The sequence below is a fragment of the Apus apus genome, chromosome 4, assembly GCF_020740795.1.
Source record: "Apus apus isolate bApuApu2 chromosome 4, bApuApu2.pri.cur, whole genome shotgun sequence".
Lineage (NCBI taxonomy): Eukaryota > Metazoa > Chordata > Aves > Apodiformes > Apodidae > Apus > Apus apus.
The window spans coordinates 38488351-38502511 of record NC_067285.1 but is presented as its reverse complement, the minus strand read 5'-3'; the positions used below and the strand labels follow the sequence as shown (position 1 = coordinate 38502511).

General features: G+C 41.2%; 1 protein-coding gene across 15 annotated transcripts in view; it reads left to right on the top strand.

The window, feature by feature from the left end:
* The window catches only part of RUFY3 (RUN and FYVE domain containing 3), a 47476-nt gene that overhangs the window by 17839 nt on the left and 15476 nt on the right, over positions 1-14161 (top strand). For 10 of the 15 annotated variants that reach the window (XR_007889339.1, XR_007889341.1, XR_007889340.1 and 7 more), the window contains exons 2-9: positions 527-580; positions 6879-7052; positions 8048-8165; positions 9913-10014; positions 11014-11137; positions 11802-11863; positions 12141-12206; positions 12309-12378. Coding sequence is in view for 11 of the 15 variants with exons in the window: in XM_051617739.1 (XP_051473699.1) it covers positions 527-580; positions 6879-7052; positions 8048-8165; positions 9913-10014; positions 11014-11137; positions 11802-11863; positions 12141-12206; positions 12309-12378 (770 nt within the window). In the remaining 4 variants the exon portion in view is untranslated. Of the gene's footprint in view, positions 1-526; positions 581-3694; positions 3726-6878; positions 7053-8047; positions 8166-9912; positions 10015-11013; positions 11138-11801; positions 11864-12140; positions 12207-12308; positions 12379-14161 lie in introns of those variants that run through there. The other 5 variants (XM_051617736.1, XM_051617740.1, XM_051617743.1 and 2 more) reach the window with 2 other exon arrangements.

Here is a 14161-nt window from a genome sequence, read left to right as displayed (position 1 = left end):
TTGGAATGGAGTCAAAGCTCTGTGTAACCTTATTTACAATCTTCTCAGTATCTGCTTTTCCTGAAATGTGTTTGCTTTTCATGTGTGGCTGTATTTCCCTGTTAGGGGGTTCTTTTTGGGGCTGGGTAGGAGGAACTTGAAGCAAAGGCTGACATTGCATAACTATAAAAAGTGTAGTGCTTTGATCTTGCAAACAAAATAATGCTTTTCTTGCTTTCCTTTTTAGGGTGTGCTTTACAAAAACATTGCTTGTCTTAAGGCAGAAAGAAGCAAAGCTTCTAAAACTTTATTGAAGCCTACCTAAATTTGACTGTCAAGGAAAAAACCCGCTTTGCTGTGTTGCTTTGTGCAGACTAATAAACTGTTTTGACTTGCAAATCTCTTCCCTCTATGAATGAAGTCTTGTATGATGCAAATTTCCCTTTCAGTTATCCTTTTCTTATACCTTGATTTTGAATCTTTCCTTTAGATCATGGCTTGCATGACGTTTTTTCTTTCTTTTCCTTTCTTTTGGCTGTTTGCAAAGACTCTTGGGAGGATTTGACAGATGTGGTGGAGCAATTGCGTGATGATACTGAAGGTGCGTGCCACACCAACATCTTTCAGCTATTATTTCCACTAATGATTGGCTTTTGACTTCTTATTTTGAGTCTGAGTGCAAAATACAGCTTTCCTTTCCTGTGCAAATATCTGTGGCTTTCTGAATGTGCTTGTCCGGTTGAACCAGATTGGCAGCCAGGAGTGCTGTACCAGCTGTCCTCTGTGTGAATGTTTGGCTTCTGCTGTTAGTGTGTTAAAGACAATGGCTTTGATCACTCAAGTGCATGTATTGCTCTTGTAATTGTACTGATATACATTTTAAATGGTCATTGTGGAGGCTTTTCTTCTAATTTTTATCAGCCCCTTCATGGGTTCCATGTGATCAGTTTTGGTTTCTAAATTATTATTCATCTTTCTTTTTTTTTTTTTAAACATGGGTGTATATTGTTGCTGAAAAAATTGTTTTAACATTTTTTGGTTATTTTCACTTCAAGTGGAGGTAGAAGAAGTGAGTCAACAAGGGCTTAGTTTATTTATACTAAATACTTTCTGAGGCATTTATTTTCCTGTATCATACAAACACAACTCAAAAGTTTGAAATAATATATGGAAGCTAAATTTAAAAAATAGTTCAGAAATCACCCTGAAGCTTCAAATTTACTATAGTATTTCTTTTTATCAAGTTGAGACTTTGCAAAAGTGATTCTAAAACTTGTGTTGCAAGTTTCGATTAAAACTTGTGAAATACTAAATGTTGATTTTTTTATAATTTTTTTTTTCCTGGTGCTTCTGAAGTGGTTCTTAAACATGGTGCAAGTATGAAATAGTTGGCAAGGGATAATGGATCAAAACTGGAAGGGGGGAGATGTAGGTGAGACATGAGGAGGAAATTCTGTAGTGTGAGGGTGGTGAGACCCTGGCCCAGGTGGCCCAGGTTGCCCAGGGAAGCTGTGGCTGCCCCATCCCTGGCAGTGTTGAAGGGCAGGTTGGATGGGGCTTGGAGCAACCTGGTCTAGTGGGAGGTGTCTCTGCCCATGCAGGGGGGTTGGAACCTGATGACCTTGAAGATCTCTTCCAACCCAAACCATTCTGTGATTCAAGTAAATTTGTAATTTGATGACTAATTGCAGCTGTTCATACTTGGGATAAAAATAATACACCTTTTGGAGGGAAGGGAATGGAAAGGGAATTATCCTTTTGTGGATGAAAAGTTTAAGTGCTCATCATTAGGAAGAATATAGATTTCAATGTAGAAGGATGGTTACTATCATGCTGCTAATCCCAAAGGAGTAAGGTCAGCAGATGCAGTTTATCTCTCTTTGCCCATTTGTGCATTGAGTGTTTTGAGAGGAGCTGGGGATTACAGATCCCACAGAGGCTGTTTTCCTACCAGTGTTTTGTTTTGGTCTGATTCTCCCTGGTAGGGTGTTAGCCCAAAAGCAGCGCTTGTTTAGAGAACAGAAAAGCCATCTAAACATGGAACTTGATTAAAGCAAAATGGTGGAATCCATAGAATCACAGAATGGTGAAGGTTGGAAGGGACCTTCAAGATCATCAGGTTCCAACCTCCCTGCTACGAGCAGGGACACCTTCCACTAGAACAAGCTGCACAAACCTCATCCAACCTGGCTTTGAACACCTCCAGGGATGGGGCTTCCACAGCGTCCCTGGGCAACCTATTCCAACACCTTCCTACCCTCATGGTGAATAATTTCTTCCTGATGTCTACCCTAAATCTCCCCTCTTTCAGTTTAAAACCATCACCCCTTGACCTGTCACTGCCCTCTCAGGTGAAAACTAAGTGAATTTTTGTGTGTTTGTTATGGACTCAGGGTTACAAATAGAGAGCAAAGTATGAGCAGTACTGTGAAGGATACATCTGTCTTAAAACACATAGCTGCAATAATTACTAGAATAATTAATGCAGCTGCATTTGGGACTCAGGAAAAGCCTTCCAGTGCAAATTGTAGCAAGTATGTTTCTGGCAGAAAATCAGAGTCAACCATGACGAAGCAAAATTTACTTGTGTTTCTTCTTGGAAACTCGGATGGTATAAAGCTTTTTAAGGACTTGTGCACAAAAATCAGTTTAGATACAGAACATACACAGGTGTCTGGCTGGTCATCTTCTGTGGATGGTGCCTTCCTTGACTGCTGGGCTTGGTTATGTGCCTGGGCTTCTGCTGGTGGCCTCATAAACTTAGTACACTTGTTATCAGCCAAGGGAGATGTTTTCTCTCCTGGCATGACACCTAATTCTGCTTCCCCAGCAGCTCCAGCCAAAGGCATATCCAAGCTGCTTGTTAAGGGGGAAAAAGAAGGGGTTGAGACTTTATTTTTCATTAATCCCTGTACAGATATTTTGCATCCATTTTGTTGGTGTCGGATGTATTTGGCATGTGTGTCTTGTCTGCTTGCACTTGTATCTTTGTTTTCCATGTCCACCACCCTGTTCTGTTGTTTTGGAACTCTTACTTGCCTGGTGTGTTGGGAAAAATGTCCCCAGCCATCGATCAGAGACCGATGGATGCTTGATGTGGAGAGTGCTTTCTCCCTCAGAAGTCGACATTAAGGATATAATAGCAAGAGCAAATGAAGCAACCTTTTAAACTCTGAAAATGTTTCTTCTCTAAGGAGATCCAGTTTCATTTTGTAAGATGGCATGAGTCCAGCTGCTTTCTGGTTTATCCACAGTCTCTCAGAGTATACAGGTTGAATTTTGAGTATAGAAGCAAAAAACCTAGTAGAACAAAACATCTTTCTGTAGAAACAGGCAGGCCTCTGTTTTTCACTTGTGAATAGTCATGTTTTTGTTTTCAACATTGCTTTCCTTTTAGAGAGTGTTTGCATGATAGGCAAAATATGTATCACCTCATCTGGAGATGGCAGCTGGAGGCTTGCATTGCTGGAAGGCACTGGAATGTAAGGGAATGTCAGAAAAGCTGCATTAAGGAACATAAAAAATATATAATTATGGTGAGCTCCCGTTCAAAGGATGAAAGGCCTTAATTTATCTGGGGTTTGCTTTCCACATTTATTTTACATGATGTATGTGTTCATGATCTCATAGCAGATCAGCTGGGAATAATGTCTCCCCTACAGTGAATTGGCCTGGCTGAAACTCGGTGCACTGTGGCTGTCTGGTGTGTTTTGAAAGCAAGAGTTTCACCATGGAAGGTACCTCAGGTAACCTGAATACAGTAGGAGCTGTGCTTGCAAGATGCCATTTCTCTTCCATATGCAGGAGCAGCCTTTCTACATGCCAGGTTGCTCGAAGTTTGCATTTTTTATTTACTATGGATTCAGTCCATGGAGAACCTGGCTGAAAGACTAATTAATTCATATTACTTTGAGCAGATCTGTTCACCTCTACAGTTTTTCATTACTCCTGTATTTGATTACATTTCTAGCTTTATTTTAGTTTCTTCTCAATCCTTTTACGATAATTTAATATGAGGAGCGGTAACATTTAGTGTCATCATGTGGGAAGTACTCAGACCACAGTGGTAGCTGAACCCTTAGAGGTCTGGTATTGTAATGACTCTTCCTTTGACTTTTAGGTTCCTAGGGGCATCTCACTTTTTAAACAAATAACAGAGTTCCTGAGATTCTTGGTTGCTTTTGAAAACGTTGTCTGTGTGTAAGCTTCTCAGGAGCCCTTGGCTTTTCATGCTGTCAGCATGTGGATGATTGTAGCACAGTTTTACCTCTTTAGAAACCTGGAAGTTCAGTGTTTTAAGGAAGCAGTAAGATGACTTAATGGTTTTACCCTGTTGTAGTGGGATCCAAATCCAGTTCAGTCATGATCAGCTGAGATCAGTGTGCATGGGGTACGCATGCAGAGGAGTTTGTCTTCAAAGACTGGCGAGGCAAATAATCATGTTCAATCAAGACTTCAAAGTGTATTTAAACTAGAAAAAAGGAAGTCTATTTGTTTCTCTTACCACAGCACCATACTCTTTTGAGGGTACATACAAAATGCCTCAGATAACTCAAACCTACTAGATTTCTGCTAGTTATCTGTCCTGGTCAGAAGTGTTGATATATGTTATAGGTGGAGTTGTGTTAGCAGAAGTACTGGCGGGAGTTGACGGTGATTTCAGCAGGTAAGCTTGTTCTGAGCAGATTTTGAATCATGGTAGCAAAACAAAGCACAGTTTTGTGACAGTAGCTGCCTGAGGTAGAAGCAAATGCTGTAGTCATGTTCAGGTACTCTTCAAGGGCAGCTGTGATGGCTGTTTGTCACAGCACTGTGTCTGAGTGTGACTTGGAGTCAGCAGCAGCATCCCTGTTGTCTGGCAGACAGGCCACCCCAAACAAAACAACAGTAATGAGACCTCACCAGACGAGGAGCTGTGAGAACCTGGCCCTGGTGTGCTTCAGAGGCAGATTCAGCGAGTCTGCCTCTGCTTCCAGGTTTTGCAAATGCTGTCTTGTGATTCCCTTTCACAATTTCTCAGGTTCTTTGATTTAGGATCTTTGTTTCTCCGCTTCAGTATTTGCTTTTCATCTCCCAGCCTGCAGGTGCCTTTGAGAAGGGCAGACTCCTTCAGTCTGGCATAAGGAGTCTCAATTGCATGGTAGTAGTTGTTCCTCTTCTTGCCTGTTTTGGATTCAGCCATAGGTTACGGAAATAAAAATCTTTGTCCTGTCAGCTACATCTGCTGAGCCTACAGTGCTTTTCAACTCACAGGAGATACCTGAGGTTGGGAGTGAGACCAATGTGACTTTTAAAGATTTTATATTTCTCTCAAGTTTTGCTCCTTGCTCTCTTTTTGGCTGGTGCATGCTGACAAGGTGCCTCATGGCAGTCCAGTGACTTTGAGTTGACAAGGAGCTTGTATTAGAGCAACTGTACTAGTCAGTGTCAGCATTATGATGTAGCAGGATGATCTTGCAGCAGCAGGACAAGACCTATAGGAAACTGCAGAAGCCTCAGAAGAATGTACCCCATGGCCTCTTGCTGCATTTTAATTTGCAAGAAATAGTTCTTCACGGTTGTTTTGACAAGAGGATGAGAACTGAACAATCCAGACAGCTCAAGTCTACCTGCCTTGTAGAGGTTTGATGATGACTCAGTGGCAAACCTGCTGAATGCAACCCCAAACTTCTGCAAGACTTCACTTAGGGGCTGGATCTGCTGAAGTTGCATCTTCCCCTCCTTCTCCACTGTGAGAGATGTTTCAAAGAGAGACCTAGGAACCTAGGAGATGTCTGTATGTTGGAGAGAAAAAGAGTGCCTTGGAGGTGTTTTAATCAGAAATAGGTGTCCTTTTGTTCTAATGGAAGGTTTTCAGTCTCTGATATATATTTGCTTTACATGGTTGCTAATGCAAAGCATTCTTTGTCAGTATAGCAGATAGAATGTGTTCTCTCTGCTTAGGTATGTAGTCTTAGATGTCCTCTGCTCATGGTTCTGCTGCTAGGGGTAGCAAATTCACTTGCAAAGGTGGCAAATGGGTTTAGGGGTCCATGGTAATTTACAGCAGCCCTAGAATAAGCATGCCTTTCAGGGATTAAACTCTTTGCTACACAGAATTCTAGCTAAAAAATTGTGTGTGGGATTGCAGGACACAAACAGAAATCTTGCAACTGATGCGAAACCATTTTACTAGCCAGAATTTCTATTGCTCTGTATCTCCAGGCCCAAATAATCACTCCAGCTACAGGGCTGTTGTGAAGTTCAGCTGTTGGAAATGTTAATACCATATTAAAAATATGGTAGAGGATGAATAAAGCCTTGGAAGTTCTTTGTATGTTGGGACTTAGAATGAACTGTCAGAAGAGCCATGAAGATCAGCTCCTTGGTGGTGGTGGTGGTAAAAAATATTAGTGTTGATGAAAGGGAGAGAGAGGTGGGAATTGGCTGTGTGTGTTACATCCAAGTTTAGAAATAAAGAATAATGAGAAGGAAGAAATCTAAGATTGGATAGAGAGACACACATATGGATTAAGTGTGAGGGGATTTGTCTTTATAGACAGGAGAGCAAATCACAAGTGGGGAATTCTGACAGGTTTGTAGTTGCTGGTCATAGCTGGGGATTTCAGTTGGATCAAGTGATGGCCGCAGCATTCGGTCACATGTTGTCAAGATATAAAGCACACTATTAACAGCTGCCTGCCCCCTTAATGTGATGGATCACCTGATTCCCATGTCATCAAATGCTAGTTAATTTTTATTTTTCTCAACAAAAGCCCTGAAGATAATACTTCATGTGAAACTGTCATTGGCCCTAAAAAGGTCTTCCAAAGCTAAGGGTCAAAGAGAGATGGGGTATCTTATTGTATTAAAAATAGCTTTTGTTACTCAACAGTGTTTTTCTTCCTTTTTTTTAATAGACCCTGATTATCTCATGGCTAATGAACGCATGAACCTGATGAACATGGCGAAACTGAGTATCAAGGGGTTGATCGAATCAGCACTCAATCTGGGCAGGACGCTGGACTCTGACTATGCACCTCTTCAGCAGTTCTTCGTTGTGATGGAACATTGCCTTAAGCATGGCTTGAAAGGTAACCTGGCTTGAGAGAAGTCCTCGCTCCTCCCAGGCTGTTGTCAGTGCAGGGCTGAGAAAGAGCCATCTTGTTTTTACAAGATAGTTTTGCCATCTAGAGTAGACGAAGGAGAGGCTGAGCAGGTTCACTGCTGTGATCACAGTTGACTTGGCAGGCCACAAGAAGGGGAAAAAAGTCTGCTGAAGGTGAAAGGCTCATGGTGGTTGCCATTTTAAAAGCAGCTATTCAGATGACTCGAGGATAACATAAGCAGTCAGTGATAAAAGTAGCTCCTCAGCAAACTCGTGATTCCCTTTTTTTCTGCACTTCCTTGTGCTTTAGGGACATAACAAGTCCTCTTGCTGGAAGAGGAACTGCAAGACAGAGATGCTTTCTCAATAGTTCTGTCAAAACTGAAGAGTTGGTCTTTGTGCAGCTCATGTCTTATAAGCTGCTTTCTCAAATAGCAATCAGAGCATATATTTAACTATAATACAGAGTCACAACTGAAATTGCCAAGTATGAGGCTGCTTCCCTTGACGTGCTGCACTTGCATGATAGTAGCTTGAAATGAAAAGCAGACAGTGTTAAATGCCTGCTCAGCACCCTTGTGCACATTCTGCAGGACTGCTGGAGTAGTCATGGTCAGCATTCTGCCTGGAAGAAGAAGGGATTCCTGTGCTGTTTCAAGTAACGTTGTGCAAGGGAGAAGTGTTCATATTCAACTTCCTTGCTTATCCATAAAGTGTAACTCAGGGACAAGGACAGCATCCTAGGGGAAATGTTAACCTCTGCCGGAGAACTGAAGTGGCTGGTTATCACCAGATATTGTTTTGGCATTTGGGAATGTATGGAATATTTTCTGGCATCTGTCTCAACTCCTGTTGCCTTCTTTGAATGACACCAGTAGTTGCCACACTTGGGTGTCAAAAGTCATTTTTCATACTTGCCCAGCAGCAGTCTCAGAAGAATCTTTATGGCAATTTTTGTCTACTGTTCATTTTCTTTTCTAGCCAAAAAGACTTTTCTTGGACAAAACAAGTCATTTTGGGGACCTCTAGAACTAGTAGAAAAACTTGTTCCTGAAGCTGCAGAAATCACAGCAAGTGTTAAGGATCTCCCAGGGCTGAAGTAAGTAGAGTCTTTTACTGCACAAGTACATTATATGTTTGTTTTTTTTTTAATTGTAAGAAGGATCCTGAAGAAGAGAAGAGAGGGAAAACATAACCTTCAGTAATACATCTGTCACCTTCTGCTGATAAAAATGGATGGTTACTCTCTTAATCAGGGAACTCCAGGAGAAGATATATTGATTCTCTGTTAAGCACATGGGGTGTTATGGACAAGAGCACATTTATTGCTGGCACTAACCAACTGACCATGTGCTCAGGGGTAGGAACAACCTTTACTGACACTTTCTGAATTCAGACTGAAGGGGAAGGGAATTTGGGAAGAAGGTCGTTACAGGTTGAATAGTTTTGAGGCTGATAGAGGTAATTTTTCTCTTACATAAATTCAGGCAAACAAAAAGTTTGTGTAAAGGGAGGCTCAGTCACAAAACTGGAGAAGATACTAGCTTATTTTAAAGAAGCGGGGGTGGGGGGAAACCACTTTAAGTAACATAACTTTTAAAATTTCATAGTCATTTCAGACATCACACTCAGGTTTGCTTATTCCATGATAAGAAACTAAAAGGCTTTCAGCCTAGAGAACAGAAAAAGTTGTAAGGCAGCTTTTGTATGAGTAGCAGGACTAAGGATTAAACCTTCTTTGCTGAAAGAAGGGGTGAACAGTTTCAGTAACAGTTTCTTTTAGGCCAGTGTTAAGGTACATATGGACAAGTGCTTTTACTGGTGATCTGTGCAGGAGGACTCCTGGAACAGCTTACAGGGCCAGTGTGGAGTACCAGCAAGTGTTGTGCTGGTACCTTGTTGCTCCTGGTACCTGTTCCTGTTGTAAAAGAATTGAAACATGAAATAAATTAAAATAAAGAACAGTTTTAGGAGAAGTTTCTAAACCTCAGCCTTGCATTCATACTGACCCTTGGAAAATGTCTTGTCATGTATTAGCAAGGTCAAGAATGGGCAGTAGTGAAGATGACTTTCATAGGCGGTTGCTGCCTTATACTAGTTAAGGTTAGAAGATGCAGTTCTCCGCGTGCTCTTTGGCAGGAGACAGCTGACTGCTGGAGATGGAAATTAAATGTCTTTCTAATCAGAATGCTGCTTAGCTCGGGAGATTTACACCTTCCTTTGGAGCATCTGGTCCTGGCTCCTGGCCAGCACGCCAGGGTAGAAGAGCCAAAGCTCTGATGCAGCATGTCAGTGATGGTGTTTGGAAAGCTGTGTGCTTCAGATGGTCAGGAGAAACCCAGGGGGAAGGACTCTGGCTGTAACCTGTTGCATCCTGCAAGTGGGCTAATGAGCAAAGGAGTTGAAGAGGGCAAAACTGAACTGGTGTTTTCAGTTGTTTGTGGATTCTCACCCAGCTTAACACCTGCTAGAAAGAGTGATGCTTGGGCATCTGGGCTGAAGTATCCATCTTATTCTGATTTGCCCTTAGGCAAAACTGATTTTGAATTAGCAAGATGATGTGCTGAAGCCACTGATTGCTGTCTATGTAGTAGCATCCAGCATGAGTAAAGTTGGCATTATTTTTAATATAACAACAAATATATAATTAGTTTATGAGAGAAGCAATGATTGCTTAGATAAACTCATTTCTAACTGTTTGCACTTCAATACTTTGTATTTCCCTGTTTTCATCAGTGTCAGCTCTGTCTTTCAGATGCAGAGATTTGAGATAGAATGGGGTTTTAAAAGCTGCTGGCAAATGTGCCTTGCAGTCTGCCTGTAACTCTTGTTCCTGGCCTCTGCAGGACACCTGTGGGGAGAGGAAGAGCGTGGCTGCGCCTGGCTCTAATGCAGAAGAAACTTTCAGAGTACATGAAAGCCTTGATTAACAGAAAGGATCTTCTCAGGTGAGTGCTGTGCTCCCTCTCATGTTAGGTTAGGTTCACCTCTGCCCTCTTATGAGAACTCTACAGTCTTTTACACCCAAATGGTAAAGTACGTGGGTACTTTTTTGAGAAAATATCATATTTGTGAAAGGCAGAGTTTCCTCTGAGGGATTAAAAATACGTTGCTATCTTTCTTAATTCAAAAGCTGTTATTTCTCCACTTTGTCTGTAATACCCATTAGCATAAGCACAAATGTTGGTCCAATGAGATGATTTGGGTTAAATATTTGAACAGAGGGGATACAGCATTCTCTGTCTCCAAAATCTTGACCCTGGATTTATTTCTGACCTCGTCACTTCATTATTATTTGACTTGGAACAAGTAGTTTTACTTCTCTGTATCTCTGCTTCCCACTCACAAACCAGCAATAATTCTGTAGTTTAATTGAAAGTCCATGGACTTGAACTATGGTGGCTGTGTAAAGCAGTTTGATTTAATAAAAATGTTGGTGTTTCTTTATTCAAACAAGTAGATTTTTTGTTGGCTGTCCATGCAAATCCATGGCTGACTTGGAGTGAGAAAAGATAACTTGGTGTTGTCCACTGGAAAATGTGGGAGTGGCTTGTATTACTACTAGTGTGTGATAGAGCAACAGAAGTATCAGACTTTAAAAACTCTGAAGATTTAAGACTAGGGCTTAGTATCAATGTGCTCCATCATTACTCAGGTATCGTGCTTGACTTTCTATCCCCTCTCAGCAGCTGAGGGACCAGGTCTCCTCCCTGTTCAGTCTTTCCCTCCCCTCAAGACTCCCTGTGCTAAGAAGGATGTGTTCAGGCAGAGCAGAAGTACCTTGGCAGGACGTAGGAGAGAGGACAGTCTGCTGCTGCCTGCCTTTGTGTTGAGGCTGGGCTTGCATTTTGTCATAAGGAACAGCAGGGATCCTGTGCTAGCTGACATCATTTTGGTTGAGTTCTAATGATGCAGTACTTGTCTCCTTCTTGCCCTGCATCCTGCAGTGAATTTTATGAGCCCAATGCACTGATGATGGAAGAAGAAGGTGCCATCATTGCTGGCCTTCTAGTAGGTCTGAATGTCATCGATGCTAACTTCTGCATGAAAGGAGAAGACCTGGACTCACAGGTACTGGGTATTCAGTTAATGTGTTTTTTCCTGCTCATTTAAATTGTGAGAACTTATTGTAGAGGACCTTCATCAACTGAGGTACAAGTTGATGACTATGTGTGATAGAAGACTACTAGCAGCTTGTTACTAGGATTGAGGTTGTTGGTTAGCTGGCAGCTCTGAGAGCAGAGACTCAGGGTTTTGGTTTGCTCGTTGCTGTTCATGGTTTGCTGTGGTCTACATACAACTCACTGTTCAGTTAAATGTAGGGAAGGAAGAAGGAGGCAAAACCAGGGAAGGACTTGGCCAAAACTAGGGGAGGAATGGGCAGAACTGTTAATCCACTCATGCTGTGTGGGATGAGATCATTGTAGCTGTTAAAAGAAAATGAGCCTGGAGGCACCTACATTCCACCTTGCATAAGCACTGTGTATACAGATATGGTGATGGTCATGTTTTGTCCTTATGTCCTAAGACTTGCTTGCCAACTTGCTGCTTCTCTGAGTCTATTTTTGCTTGAAATATGCCACGTTGTCATTAATTTTTGATAGATTACTGGCATAATGAAGCCATGCTGTAATACAAAATGGATTAACTGAATGACTCTAAATTTTCAAGGCTAGAGACTGTGCTTGGTCTTAGAAAAAGTGTTTAATATAAAATGTAAATTTTTCCTTTCTAGGTTGGAGTTATTGATTTCTCAATGTATTTGAAAGATGGAAACAGCACAAAGGGCAATGAAGGGTAAGCTCACACAGGACTGTCCTCCTTATCTCTTGGAAACTTGTATTCAGGTATTTTGAAGCTGTTACCTTTTTAATTAAAAAGCTATTCAGACTGAATTGCTATTCTATGGTACCCCATAATATATAAATAAGATACTGAAAGTATTGGGAGGAGGCAAGGGAAAAGGAAAATCTCCCAGAAATTGTGTTCTTACTTGAAGATAAAAATATTTTAAAAGTAACCCTCTGCTGAGTTAGGTCTTCTGTTCTTTAGAGCCTTATTTCTGTTTTTCCAGAGATGGTCAGATAACTGCAATTTTGGACCAGAAAAACTATGTAGAAGAACTCAATAGACACTTAAGGTAAGGCATTATTTATTTATTTAGTATATAGTTTAGCAAAATAAAAAATACCCTGGCTTTTAAAAAAAAGGAATTACTGTAGGATTTTTTTCTCTTGAACAGTGCTACAGTAAACAACCTACAGGCCAAGGTGGATGCTTTAGAAAAATCCAACACTAAACTGACTGAGGAGGTAAGTGTAATGGAAAATCATCTGATGTTTTGGCCTTTGGGAATTGGGGATTAAAAGGTAAGGGAGGAGTTATTGGCATATTGCTGGTGTATGTAATGATGAGTGTTTAATGATGGAACTGGAATAACTGACCTGCCAAGGAGTTACACCAGCTGGTGCTACTAACTGAGGTGGAAGAATGGCTGAATGTTTCTGTTAAAAACCAAAAGCTGCTGAATACACTTCATTCCTCTGAATCCTTGGAGTGCTTTCTGATTTTTGGAAAACATCTTAGAATACATAGGGTAGGTATGGTTTGGAATGCCCTGCAGCTGATGTAGGTTATGAGATGTCCAGACATGACAAATGTTTAAATATCTGTTTATTTGGACAGGTGCAGAAGTTTACAGCAGTGTAAAGATGGTAATTGAAATGTTTGAATGACTTCACTGTCTGTCACAGTTTGCAAGAAGTAAAGAAAAAAAATTATTAGATTTTATTCAATTAAATGTTGTTCAGTCTGAGCATGAAAAAGGGTTGTTACGGGAGTCACAGGTGTAACCTGTGTTTTTAAGTTGGCCTTGCAGTTCATTAGTGTTGGCATCAATGTCACAAAATGCTTTGGGGTCAGCTTCCTGACAAGTGGGTGTTAGGTCTCATCCAGACTGTTTTCCAGTGTCTGTATCCTCGTGTCACTTGGCTCAGCAGGATAGTTTTGTTTGGGATGTCTCAGTGCTTTGGCAGAACCAATGTGAAAGAAGAGTTATTTTTTGCTTGTTCACCCTCATTACAGGAAGTCTGTGTGTCTGGTTGTTTAACACTTACTCTGATGGATGTATTTCAAATGATGAGAAGCTGTAGTGATGGAAGCTAGTGTATGCACTCCTGTAATTAAGGAGTAAGAAATGTTTTTTGCAATTCATTGTTTTTATTGATTAAAAGATGGTCTGCAGTAGAGGCTCCCTTTCTCAGTTCTTCTGTAGTAAGTGGCTTTTGATTTATTACCTGCAGAGCACAAGTGCGGTGCCCATTAGACATGGTACCCAGGAGATTAATTGCAACATTGACTGAAGTAGTTTTTTATTTTTAATAATTTCCTTGTTTATGTCTTAGTGAAAATTACAAGTAGTTCAAAGCAAGACTGTACGTGACAACAGAAGATGCTGTGCTGACCAGGGCTGTTTGCAGGGTGTAGTAAATGAACTGTGTCACGTGTTGGCATCAATTTGTGGGTTTGGCTTGAGCTGTAGCAAAGATTCAGTTTTATCAGGGTAATTTCTGTTTCAGTTTGTCACCTAACCTTTCTGATGTTGTGGAACCTCACTGAGCTTTTCTGGCCTGCCAGGCTTTACCGTAGGTAGGGTTTACAAAGCCAGAAGGAGTTTTCTAAAGTTGGTTTGGCCTTCAGCCACACACTCTGAGGCAGATGTTCTGTCTGCTAAGGGTGGTGTGTGCCACTGATCCCCCATGTCCACCCAAATCCTCCTTCTCTGATGAGGTTCTCATCGAGCTTCTCCTGCCCAGATGAATCTTATATCTCAGGTGCTCTGACTAGCAGTGTGCCCAAACTACTGAAGCTTTAGCAAACCCACACAAGTATTTATTTCCTGGTAATAGATTTCAATTGCTAAAAGTTAACAAAACTTAGCTGCCATGTGCTCATGTTATTTCTTGTTATCTTTGGGAAGAGGAGTGGAATGAGGATTTCTGCCAGGCTGTGCTAACCTTGCTATGCAGTCTAGGAGGTAGGACCTGAAGGAGCCAATAACTTTAGTGAAAGATAGCAACCAAAATAGGTTGGGAA